The 12,847-nt window shown below is 44.1% G+C and overlaps 1 protein-coding gene across 1 annotated transcript in view; it reads right to left on the bottom strand.

The window, feature by feature from the left end:
- Positions 1–12,847, bottom strand: part of LOC135914896 (uncharacterized) — a 364,873-nt gene that overhangs the window by 191,312 nt on the left and 160,714 nt on the right. The window contains exons 4-5 of the mRNA XM_065447822.2: positions 7,100–7,174; positions 5,455–5,515 (exon numbers count right to left, since the gene is read on the bottom strand). Coding sequence (XP_065303894.1) covers positions 5,455–5,515; positions 7,100–7,174 — 136 coding nt within the window. The remainder of the gene's footprint in view (positions 1–5,454; positions 5,516–7,099; positions 7,175–12,847) is intronic.

Here is a 12,847-nt window from a genome sequence, read left to right as displayed (position 1 = left end):
CTTCTCCACTTTTTCCTTCCTTCCTTCCTTCCTGACCTTCAAAACATTCTTTCCTGGTGCAGTCGGTGGGGCATGGAATTGAACGGAGAAAAAAAAACTGTTTACATGTTCATAACAAAAAAATATGTCGGTTGTCTATAACCTCGGCTCTGAACCACTAACCAAAGCCAGCCAATATAAGTATCCTGGTATCATAATAACCAGTGACCTCAGCTGTAATAGCCACCTTTCTAACGTATGTAACTCGTCTTTCAGGAATCTGCCTCCTCAGGCACAAACTAAAGCATGCTCCTTCTTGTACTAGATTACTGGCTTACATTTCACTCATCCGACCGAAACAACAATATGCATGCATTGTGTTGGATCCCTCTAAGAAAATTAATAATAATGCTTTAGAGATGGTTCAACGTAAAGCTCTCAGGTTTATTTTTTCTAAATATAGGCTGAGTGACTATGGATGAACATAATATTCAAAAGCTACAGCTACGTAGGAAAATACGTCTGAAATTTATCTTCTTGCTTAAAAACAGTTTGTCCCTCCACCCACAGGCTTATGTTAAACCACTTATAGCGCGTCGAACACGGCATCGTCACGCTGATTCTTTAACACCTTATAACACCCTAACTAACCTCTTTAAGTTTTCCTTCTTCCCGCGCACTGTAACAGATTGGAACAGCCTGCCATTATCACAATTGATAAACATCGATTCTATTGAACGCATGTGTCTTTAACGTTAACGGTATTGCTATGTTGGCAAGCCTTGTTACTGTATTCTTTTTCTTTTTTTTACATGTGAAATTTGTTTGATAAGTTACACATCTTCCTTATTCTATTATTTTCAGTATTTTGCAATGGTCGCTCTTTCAACTTCTGGTACTTTTTTTTCCCTCTCGCGATAATGGTGGCAAGTGCTCATATATGCGTCTGACACGGTTCTAATTTTTGTCATGTTGTGTTCCTTCAGTGTACCTTCTATTAATCTTATTTAGTCGTCGCTCTCGTTTATTTAATTACATATGTGATTGCTTTTGTATTTCTTCCTCATGTGTGCATGTCCCCCATTTGGGTCTGCAGTATTGCATAAATAAATAAAATAAATTCACAGTAGCACGGATGTAGTGTTAAATCAGTGAAATCTTTCTGAGCAGCACACGGATGAAATGAGCAGTAATAATAGTAGTAACAGTAGGCTGCACAGTCACGGATGTAGTGTTATATCCGTGGCGTATGCTGAACAGCATACGGACGTAGTGAACACTCATACTGGACAGTCACGGATACTTTGTTACACCTTCGTAAATTTTGTTACTCAATTGCAACACAGATCGCGGATGTATGCTATTTAGTGTAGTGACTGATGTAACATTACATGCGTGACACCCAAAGTTCTTGCCGAGCCATTTCCCCACAATTCTGTTAAGAAAGCAAGGCCACAACGAAACGAAACACTACAATCCAAGAAGGAGAGGAAGACAAAAACAAATAAACTAAAAAAAGCGAGGTGCTGGCTGCTGTGGGGCTTGATGCGCTGTGCGCACTTTATCAACATAATGGCTTTCTGCTGGAGGGCTGAAGATAAAAGGGTGAGGAGGGAGACGGGGACGGGTCGGTGAAGAATGCGCGCACCGAGGTCAACGCCGCGAGGGTAGCGCCGCAGTGGCGCACACACGTACAAAACGGGTCAATTCGAAAGTTTGGCCACCAAGCTCCACAAAATCAATAACCGCTGGGTCAATATATTCTCGCTTCTTCGGCGGTGTATTTTCGCTCGCGACGATCGACAAACAACAAGGTCCCATCAGCTTTATTAGCTAAGTGATGGATTTCAAAACAGGTTAAGTGAATCCTGGCTAACGAACTCCGCGTGCTCTTGCGGCAGTTCTACGTGCATTGTACATGGCATCGGCTCAAAAGACTTTGTTAACCCGCGCAAAAAAAAAATGAAGGAAAAAAGAAGGAAAGAAAGAAAGAAAAGTACAGGCACGCTCTATACACATGCTAGTTTTTAGCACAGGCCAGGTTGGTGGACCATTCCATTACAGAGAAATGAAGGCGAAGTGCAGTCTTTGTGGCATGAAAGCAGCGCACCTCAGCGAATCCCTCATCGGGGGTAAACACGCCAAATTTCCTGGGCAGCAATAACAGCACGTGTAGGTGCCTCGACGCCGCAAACCACATGCTTGTATTAAGCCCAGTTGTGAAGAAAGTGTGGTCCAAAGCACTTTTTGCGAAAACCTGTGTGACAAGCCTGTTTTGTCTCTGCAAGGCCTACCGAAGAGGGAAAGAAAGACAATGTGAGAAAATAAGAAGCAGGAAAACCAAATGAGTGCGAAAGGCTACGAGACTAGGATAAAGCGCACTTTAGGACAAGAGCGTAGTTTTATATGCGTGAAGAGTTTCACACTTACCCAATGTCTACACACAATTAAAGTGCTCTTTGTAAAAAAGGCATAAAAATAGAAATAAGAATAGCCCATTGATCAATAACGAAATAATGAAGTCTAGCTGTGTTAAGAGCAAACTTCTTTTAAAACAATGTTAAGATAAGCCCGAGGAGACTCTTGCAAGAGAAGAACTCAGGCAAATGAGAAACGAAGTGAACGCTAAAATAAGACTAGCTAGAAAGCATTAGCGAACAGGCATGTTTCGTGCTTGCAGTCATAACGCTGGTAAAGCGAGGAACTTGGTCAACTCTATAACAGACAGGTTTACAAAGAAGAATGTAGATAATATTCTTACGGACATCTCCACAGTTCCCCGCTGTGCAGATAGCGAATGATTTTAACAGCCGCTTTATTTAGTTGGTAAACAACTTCACAAATGGGTGCGCACCAGCACATCTCCGAAACAACCCCACACTCTCAAACGCTCATTGTGCTTTTCTGCCTACTAATACATAATACGATCCAGGAGCGTAACAATATCTCCAGGTTTCGATAAAATTAGGATGAGAGACACAGCTGCGATTTTCGATGTGCTGAAAACAACGCTGCTTTCTATCATAAATGAAAATATTAGAAACCGGTCACACACATGAGAACATGAAAGTCAGCACTGTAAGACCATAGTGCAAGAAAATAGCAAGGAGTTTTACGCGAATTATCGTCAAATTTCAATTCTGTCATCTTTGGCAAGCTTACTCTAAAAAACAGTGCATGATAATATGACCTCATATTGTGAGAAATTTATTGTTATTAGCCCTGCACAGTTTGGTTTTCGCTCAGGATAGAGTACTATAAGCCGGTTAGAAGGTTTTAATGACCACGCCTGTAACAAAATTGATAAAGACAATGTTGTATTGGCTCTTTGACTTAAAAACAGCATTTGACACGTGATAGCATGAACTGTTGCTCTAAAAACTGAGCAGCTGTGGTTATAGAGGTCCACATTACTCATTTTCTTGCAATTATTTAACACGCAGACAGAAGTGTGCCCATGAAGCAGAGTCCTATAGCTCTTTGCAGTGTGTCAAAACAAGTGTGTCGCAAATGTCTGTTTCGGGACCACTTTTGTTTAACATTTATATCAGAGATCTTGCCCGCTTACAAATAAAATCGCAAATTTATTTATACGCTGATCACACGGCTTTGGTTATACTGAACAAATGTTTAGAACAAAGCCACTCGAGTATTATAGTATGATGTGTCCAAACAAACTACTAGATTGGTTCCTTGATAACAAATTTTTCAATAATAAATCGAATACAAAGACGATGTTGTTTCACAGCCCATGTAAAGTAGTTGAGGATATTTCACCGGTGCGTCTCCATATCAGTGACTCTGATGCGTGCTCATGTTTTCTGATAATTTTGGTAAGAAACACAAAATACCTAGGTCTGCGCTTGGACGACCCGCTGTCATGAAATATCCGCGTTGAAGAGCTCGCAAGGTCTCTCCATGAAGTATGCGCTCATTTGTAAGCCCTAAAACACTTGTGTGATGCAACCGTTAGTGAAATGGTTTACAAATCACTAAACGAATCGACAGAAAGGTAGGAAATAAAAATTTGAGCATTCGCGTTGAGTTCAAATAATTAACCGCATACCAAAAAAAACAAAAAAACGGCACACCTGTCCATGGGCAGGATGTCTTGAGCATGTGTCTGTCCGACATGCTGCGTATCGAGCAGCAAGTACTTTTTGACGTCCTGTGTAACAATGACTTCTTTACTGATTACAAGAAATTGAACGGGAAATCTCGTTACTTACGTCGTATGGAAAAATGTGCGGTGCCTCGTGATGACAAAGGGACTATTACAAGAGGACTCATGCTTTCTACGTGCCTGCTAATTTTATAATAGGAAGGGCCGTGAGTTCTAGAGATCATTTATACAAACAAAATCGTTCTTAAGGTTATGGCTGATATTCAATGCCCTGATTTGTTAAACTTTTTTAAAAGAAATTTCTAAGCACGTATACAGATGACGGAGCGCTTTTAGAACAGGGCTATTTGCTGTGTAACTTTCTCGCATTTTCTTTTTACTTATCGCAGCCTATTGTTGCTACACCGGTTTTGAAGTCATCTGTGCTGCCAATGTGTTTCTTTTAAACCTAGCTTGTACACATACGTGCATGCATTTACAATATCACAGTAATCAATCTTTTATTATGTGCCCATAAAGTGTTTTCGTTTTTTCATTATTTTAAATGAAATATTCATCGTATGTGTACACGTATTCATACTACCTGCCGACTGCCCAGCCTCGCACACAAGCAATGTTGCTTATATGGGCTGGATATGTAACTGACACATGCGCGTTGTTGATGATGATGTTGATGTTGTTCTTGATGTTGATCTTGTTGTTCTTGATGTTGTTCTTGATGTTCTTGATGTTGTTCTTGATGTTGTTGATGTTCTTGATCTTGATCTTGATGATCTTGATCTTGATCTTGATGATCTTGATCTTGATCTTGATGATCTTGATCTTGATCTTGATGATCTTGATCTTGATCTTGATGATCTTGATCTTGATGATCTTGATCTTGATCTTGATGATCTTGATCTTGATCTTGATGATCTTGATCTTGATCTTGATGATCTTGATCTTGATCTTGATGATCTTGATCTTGATCTTGATCTTGATGATCTTGATCTTGATCTTGATCTTGATGATGTTGTTGATGTCGATGATGATGTTGTTGATGTCGATGATGATGTTGTTGATGTCGATGATGATGTTGTTGATGTCGATGATGTTGTTGTTGTCGATGATGTTGTTGTTGTCGTTGTCGTTGTCGTTGTCGTTGTTGTTGTTGTTGTTGTTGTTGTTGTTGTTGTTGTTGTTGTTGTTGTTGTTGTTGTTGTTGTTGTTGTTCACTCCTGAAGGTAAGACATATATATCTTCTTTCTTATATAACCTAGCAGAGACGCTTCTTTGGGGGAGAAAATGCACAGCATAAAACATCACTAAGAAACTTGCATATGTGGAGCATTCTGTATGTGCTTGTCACTTACATGAAGCAAGACCGACGTGCAGAACGTTGACGGCCTGAAGGATTATCATGATGGCGTGCACCTATTGAAACAAGAAAAAAATAAGGAAAGGGCGGTGGAGGGGAGGGGGGTGAATGCGTGAGCACTACTTGTATTAATTTATTTTGTTGTACTGCACCACGGTGTTAGGCCTGGTGCGCTTTTGCCACACCCTGTATTTTATTGCTTGGGACCTCGGGCGTGTAACAAGGATGTTGCCCTGAAAGCTTGACCCCAATTTCAAAAGTTTACTAGAGGACCACATAGGGTAGCCGAATAAGGTCATGTTCCTAACCACAAACGTCCTAAACGGCCTGACTTAACTAAGCTACGTTGCCCGTGTCCATGCCCTCTTCCAAAAATACAACTCTGAATACGTGCGTGGTCATGGCCACACCTTTTTCTTTTGAGGCCCCTAGAAACACAAGAAACAAAGGCAATTTTTTGTGCTCGGAAACTCGAGGGTAACACGGGACTGCGTAGGGTTTCATGCCTTTGCTATCTAGGAATGATTTCTGCATCCTTAACCATGTGATGGTGTATACCACGTGAATCAAACCGAAAGGTTACACTTCTTAAAGTGCAGTGAAAACAATACCCTTTCTTTAAATGAGTAGGAATGATGCATTTCGGCGATGTAGTCGTGAATTCACGCAATCATGCTCTTCGTTATAATAAAAAATTCGATTGCTAAAAACACTGGACGTAGAAAAAGAAATACACACCACACGTTCTGTATGTTTTTTAGCCCTCGAAGTTTTTATTATAATGCATTACCAAATAGCCCACTTATCAATCCTTTTGCAGTGTTCTCCGTTAACTGGTGCATGGCTCAGCTGTCGTTCTAGTGCCATTTTATTGCGAAGCGCAGTACAGCGGGAGATGTTACGCTATAAGTGTTGACAAGCGTAAGCAAGCGGCGGCAAATACTCCGACGTCTAAATTAAAGCGAATTTGTATAAATGCGCCAGCTAACCACACTCGCTCCTCTCAGTGACGTCACCGAATGAATTTCAATATCAACGTCTCTGAGGGAACTGTGTATGTTTTGCAGCGCGGAGGCATAGAGCACAGGTGCAGTGCGGTTTTGTTGGCAGAACTCGCGCTGAATTTTATATTGTCAGCCAGTGCACTGTAAAGCGCTTCGACGACCACTAGAATGAAGGGTGATTCGTCTTTCCAATCTCCAACGTCCCTGGTAGAGCCTCCGTGTAACAACTTTTCGACCCTTCGAAGCCGATTTGCCACCAGAACGCTTTGTTTGAAAGCGACGAGAAAAATATGACCTTCGAGTTCCACATTCCACTAAGGCGCTTTCGGCACACCGGATAAGAAATATTTGTTTGCAAAATAAAAAAAAATGGTTTACCCATGATAAGCGTTACTTTCACCTTATGCCAATATACTATAGAATTTAGTGGCACAGGCACTCTAAGCAATCGCCGTTTACTCACCCAGCGGAAATTCCGTGATCGAAAATCGAATTAATGGCACCCGTCGAGCACTCGGCTGCGACAAATGAACGTTGTGGTGCCAAGCAGACTGATAAGTTGAGCCTCAGAGAACATTACAAGATAGTCTGAAGGAACTATTCACTTTTAGCACTACACGTTGCAAAAGCACTCACCAGGTAACGGTAGCCCTGAGAGGTGTTGTCAGTCACCAGGCAGTCGAACGTGGCGAGCGTACCGACCCACAGAATCTGTCAAGTAATAATAAAGAGCCAACAGTAAATTCTCACTCAGAATTACCTCAACGGCAGCTCAAGAGGTAAACTTTCAGAATATTTCAAAGCAAAATGACGCGCATTACCTTAACTATAGCGCTGGTTGACTAAACGTGATGAACACAGCACGCCGTCTGTGTGCGTTTCTCGATGACATGTAGAGAGCGCGCGCGCACACACATACACACAAACGCGCGCAAGCGCTTGTAATATTTTCTATTTCCATATTTTCTTTCGCGATTAATTCAAATAACCATTACCGGAAAGAGCTTATTAGGTTTTGGAAATATGGATAATGTGAATAACGGATAATATGAATGCGCCATACATGGAAGCAATGAACATTATTAGCCGTGCCGCTTATGTTCAAGTCAGCCCGTTAACGGGAAACCATCATTGTTTCTGCTGCACTATACTTTCAAGAGCGTGAGGTGCATGTCTCTACGAGTAAATGTAACTGAATCTCGCAAGAATAAACAATTCAGCGACACCCGCTTTACTTACAACCACATTTACGTGAGAGTTGCCTCGATGTGCACGGCAAAGGTCAAACCTGTGACACATACCTAGCAAATGAGCAACAGTCTTGCATCTACCGACGTGGCACGATGTTTTTCCCAGTTACTGTAAATGGCCTTGACCCAAATCTCCGAACAAGTGACCACGAATGTATAGCAGTCTCGTTGCCTCGAAAGCTGTAGGAAGTAGTCCGCGCCACGCTGGGTAGTTCAGCCCTCTAGTGGTCAGCGAAGCTAATTAGCACTAGGCTATGGTAGCCCCTCAATTAAGACGGCGTGCGCACTATACTGCGAGTCGCGAAGGTCACAGCGACCAAATTAGCCGCTGAGCGACGGTGTCACAATGCTCGGTTGAAAAGCGACCGTTTCGGCTCAGTCGCTCGCTGCACGACTTTTCAGCTCCGCTAATGCAGTCGCAACGCTGCTGAACGAGCCAGCAGCACAGCAGGAAGACGTCGTAATACGCGGTTCACTATTTTGGCGTGAGGTTGGCCGTGCGAGCAGAGGAGAACGGCACCAATCACGAGACATTGCGATCTGGTGACGGGCAGCTCGCATTTGACGTTGTGAACTCCGTTTGCTGCGAGTCGCCAGTCGTGATTGGTCGCGCGACCTCTGTCTATCGCCGGTGTGAATGCCGCCTGTTAAAGACCGCTCAAGAAAGTCCGGCCCCCTCCGCGGCCGAGAAATAGTTCAGGTTTTCGCCTCGAGTGAGCCAGGTTAAAGCGTCCGCCGGTAGCGGAGCTGCTTCCGCACTTTACCTCTGGTAGAGCATACTAGAGTACGGTACACTCTACCCCTAGCAACAGCCCGTCCACTAAAACTTTTGCACAACGCAACACCGCATTAACATACTCTTCGAAAGAAAATTACGCCGAAACACTTTCAGCGCTTTCACTTCTTTATATAGTGTAATCTAGTTCGAACTTTGTTTGTAATTACACGTTAAGCTCTCTAGTTTGGTAAACTAGCAGCCAATGGCTAAGGCGCGGTTTCCAAACCTTCGGAGACGAGGAAAGGTTAAGCCTGTAACGTTCTTTGCATGCAGATTCAGCTAGGTGCGCTCGTAAAATCACAAAGAAAAAAAGGTTTTGAGGGGCAGGTACGCACAATAGCTCCCAGAATAAAGCCGTCATTTGCATGCGACAAGTTTACGCAAGACGCGTACATTATAAGCGCGGCTTACAGCTGGCTCTAGCAGCAAACACAAAAACGAAAATCGAGCCTCCCAGCGGCCCCAGCTGATCTGAGTGCGCCGCACCACACTGGCGCAACGGTCGATGTCGATTGAGACGTGTCCGCGGGAGTGCGATCAATCACTAGGCTCATTAGGGTCGCGTTAAACAGCCAGGCGGTGGCGGTGGTGGCGAAGTGGCCGTGGACAAGTACGTTCACTGCAAAGATGCCCTTCTCGCGAGAAAAAGATGTTCCGGTCTTTCCGACCAAGTAAGAAGAAACCGAAAACCATTAACCGCAGTTCAGTACTCGGTGAGCCGTCGTACGCCTCTCGAATGTCGGGAGAATGCGTACGCCACCTTCAGCTGCCGTTCGCATAAGGCTTCTTCGCAGTGGCGGTGAAACTGCGCTCCCATATCTGTTACGTGATCCGAAGCAAAGAATGCATCCGCTAGTCGTCCCTTGCCCTTTGCCGTTGTTTTCTGTGCAAGTTTCTTCAAAAATAAACTTAGTTGTTAGTTAGTGTTAACGTAGTGTTAAGTGTTAGTGTCCACTTCGATTCTCTTGTGTACGCATCTTTTTCGCTCATATTTGCTCATCTACAAGTACCTACCAGTGCGCCGAGCTAGGAACTCGGCATAATTACGCTGAGAGAGACCGAGAGAAAGAGAAAGGCAAAGGAAAGACAGGGAGGTTAACCAGAAATTATCTCCGGTTGGCAGCCCTGTACCGGTGGAGGGGGAAAGGGATGCGATAGATGAGAGAAAAATGATATGAAAGAAAAGACACCCTATACGCACACAAAACAGAACTGTTTCTGTGGCAGCTGTCACGCAGTCTACATGGCGTCCCACTAATACATTCTATTGCCCACAGTGTACGGTCACACTTTGTCACAAAGTCTGGTGTCTTTTAAATAACGCAGCGGTGCCTTCATAGCGACTCGCGCTGATGTTCGCGTAGGTCAGTTTCCAAAGATCTTGTTTTCCGTTATTGGGCGCTTGTACAGTTGGTCTAGGGTGGCTGAGAGGGCTGCTCTTTGCGGGTTGAAACGAGGGCACTGGCCAAGAAGGTGGGCTACCATTTCTCTCCAGCCGCAGAAGACAGAAAGTGGGCTATTGGCCATCCCAATAAGAGAGTAGTATGCGTTTGCTACTCCAAGCCATAGACGGACTAGAAGGGTGCAGTGATGCCCTGGAAGGTCGGACGGAATACAGAGCTTAAGTTATGGTCGAATGTATGAAGGCGTGCATGTGGGAAGGCGGATGGATTCTATTGAACAGATGTTAGATTACATGCAACCGCGGAAACTTTCTTCGTTGCGTCGACTCTCGAAAAAAGGAACAGCAACGCAGTTGACGCCGTCGCGGGCAGACCGGGCAGCTGCGTCCCCTTGACCACTACCATGTATGCCGCAGTGACTAGGCAACCACTGATATAGTATGAGAGACAATTTGCAGTAGTGGCGTCGTGAATGAATCACACGGATATTGGACCACGCACTGAAACGTCACCAAAAAGACGCGTGTGCAATAGTCTGTGTTCCGGTTTGCACTTTTCTGCTAGAGAGGCAAGGTTATTCTCAGAACTAAAGTTCAACCCTGCCTGTTGAACACTATAAGTCATTGGACCTTGACCACTGGCCGGCGATACTAGCTCGTCGATCCTTGGACGTCGATTCTCTGCCGCCAATCACAGGCTGTCCATTTTTGACCGTTCGACTTTGGCGATTCAACCTCGGGCATATTGCCTTGTCCATTGAATCTCGGCCGTTGAATGTCTGAGACAGAATCTTGAACATTAGATAATTAATATGGTGCAGAATCTGTTGATTTTTATTTCATATCGAATTGCGGTACTTCCTGGTACTTGAAGGCGTTCTAGCACTGGGCCAACCGCAATTTTCTTATTTATATACATGTAAAGAGCAGAAATGCTCTCATGAGAAAAACCATTGCACCAACTTGAATGAAATCTGGTGCATTTGAGAGATACTATCAAGTGCTAAGAACTGCAGAAAGCAGAATCTTGATTTAGAAGGTCATCGCTTTACAAAATTTGCCAAAATTTTGTGAGTGTGAAAAGGATTGTCACTCCATTACTTAAGATGACCCACATGTCGAAAAGAAAGAAAAAAAGAAATGTGGGGGTAAGTCCACACCCCCGTACAGGTATAACGGTCATTAAATGCCCGTTACAATATAAATGAAAAAAAAGGTTGTCATAACTGACATCCCTAAATAAATTTAGTGAACCAAACCAATTAAAAGAGAAAAGATTAGGGGCATAGGAGCTGAAACGTGCCAAATGAATAGATGAAATCAACCGGAAAAACCAATGTACACTCAGTACGAAGATACCCGGGTATCAAGCTACATTTTGCAGTTACAACGCGTCTAAACGGCAGTGATCCACTGTCATAATGATCATGTAAATTTATTACAGGTTAAACTAAGGGGGTGAGAGCTGCTCCAAAAGAAAACGTCTGTAGAGGTCACGCAGCTTAGCTGAGTGCACTCTTCACCCGCCACGAATTTATTTATTTATTTATTTATTTATTTATTTATTTATTTATTTATTTATTTATTTATTTATTTATTTATTTATTTATTTATTTATTTATACATACTGCAGCGCAATTTGCGCTATAGCAGAAGTGGGTTCAGAAAAGGTACAGAAAATGCAGTGGAGTATAGAGCGGTAAACACAAGTGAACACTTTTACAAAAGAGTACTGATGAAAGAAAATTACACAAATAAACACAAGTGAACACTTTCACAAAAGAGCACTAATGAAAGGAAAATACACAAGAAGTTATACAAATGCTGCCGGGCATGGGTGAGCCCGATTATGCATCTAGGATGGCGGTTGTGCAAATCTGGGATGAACATGAGCGAATGGACCCAGGTAAGGAATTCCAGTCTTCGATTGAGCGGAGAAAAAAGTTGAATTTGAACATGTTAGTACGTGCATAGTAGGGAATCAAGTTTAGGTCATGAGGTCTTCTCGTTGATGATCCCGGCGCGCCGGGATCATCAACGCAGCAGCAGTCGCAGAAGCAGTCACCATCAACAGCAGCAGTCGTAAAGCCAGAGCACAGAGAATCGTAGTGCATCCGACAAGCCGTAGGCTGCGAGCAGGCTATACACATTAGCATAAAACAAAAAGGCGTTAGTCTAGGAATGAAGAAAGTAAGGAAAGGGAGAAAGGAGACAGTGAGAATGAAGCATGCAATTAGAGCCATTCGGCACAAGGTAAACCCCGCCATAGTTGGCTTGAGCAGGGCAAATGCCAAGTAATAGACATGCAAAAGTAAAACGAAGAAGGTGAGAGAGGACAAGGTGATGCGGGACAAAGAAATGTATTGAGGAGCACCAAAAAAAAAGCGAGGAGGAGCGGAAGAAGCGTCAGTAGGCATCCGGAAGCGAGGAAGCACCGAAGTAGGTACACCAGCTGGTACACAATCTGGTGTAGCAGCTGCAAAAGCGTGGCGTGCACGCGATTGCTGCCAGTAAGTACACCACAGGAAGCCGGTGAAATGTCAGTAATATGCGAGACGGCACGCAACTGGGCGACAACGTGCTCAGTGCGCGGTGTTACGTTTCGCCTCCGACGCGCGGTACAGCCGGCGCGGATGCAACGGACGCCGGGGCTTCGTTCAAAGCGGCGGACATCTTGGCCCATTCAGTGCTGCCGCAACGCCTCTCGCCAAGCGCGTCCAGGCATGTTTCAATGCCACGTGTCTTCGTGTCTTCGTGTGTGTGTGTGTACATGTTGGTGCCCACGCTTGTCTAAGCGCGGCAGACGGGGAGAGGAGCTCCCCAACTGTGAAGCGAGGAGGTCTGACCGGCGCCGGCCCGGCGGATGCGTCACCTTCTAGTCTCAACGTGTCCGCGCGGCGCCGTCACGTGGCCTCATCCAGAGCCGTTCCCTCTTGCCCTCGACTCCGAGAGTA

The sequence above is a fragment of the Dermacentor albipictus genome, chromosome 2 (genome assembly GCF_038994185.2).
Source record: "Dermacentor albipictus isolate Rhodes 1998 colony chromosome 2, USDA_Dalb.pri_finalv2, whole genome shotgun sequence".
In the NCBI taxonomy this organism is placed as follows: Eukaryota; Metazoa; Arthropoda; class Arachnida; order Ixodida; family Ixodidae; genus Dermacentor; species Dermacentor albipictus.
This window is presented reverse-complemented; position numbering and strand designations above follow the sequence as displayed.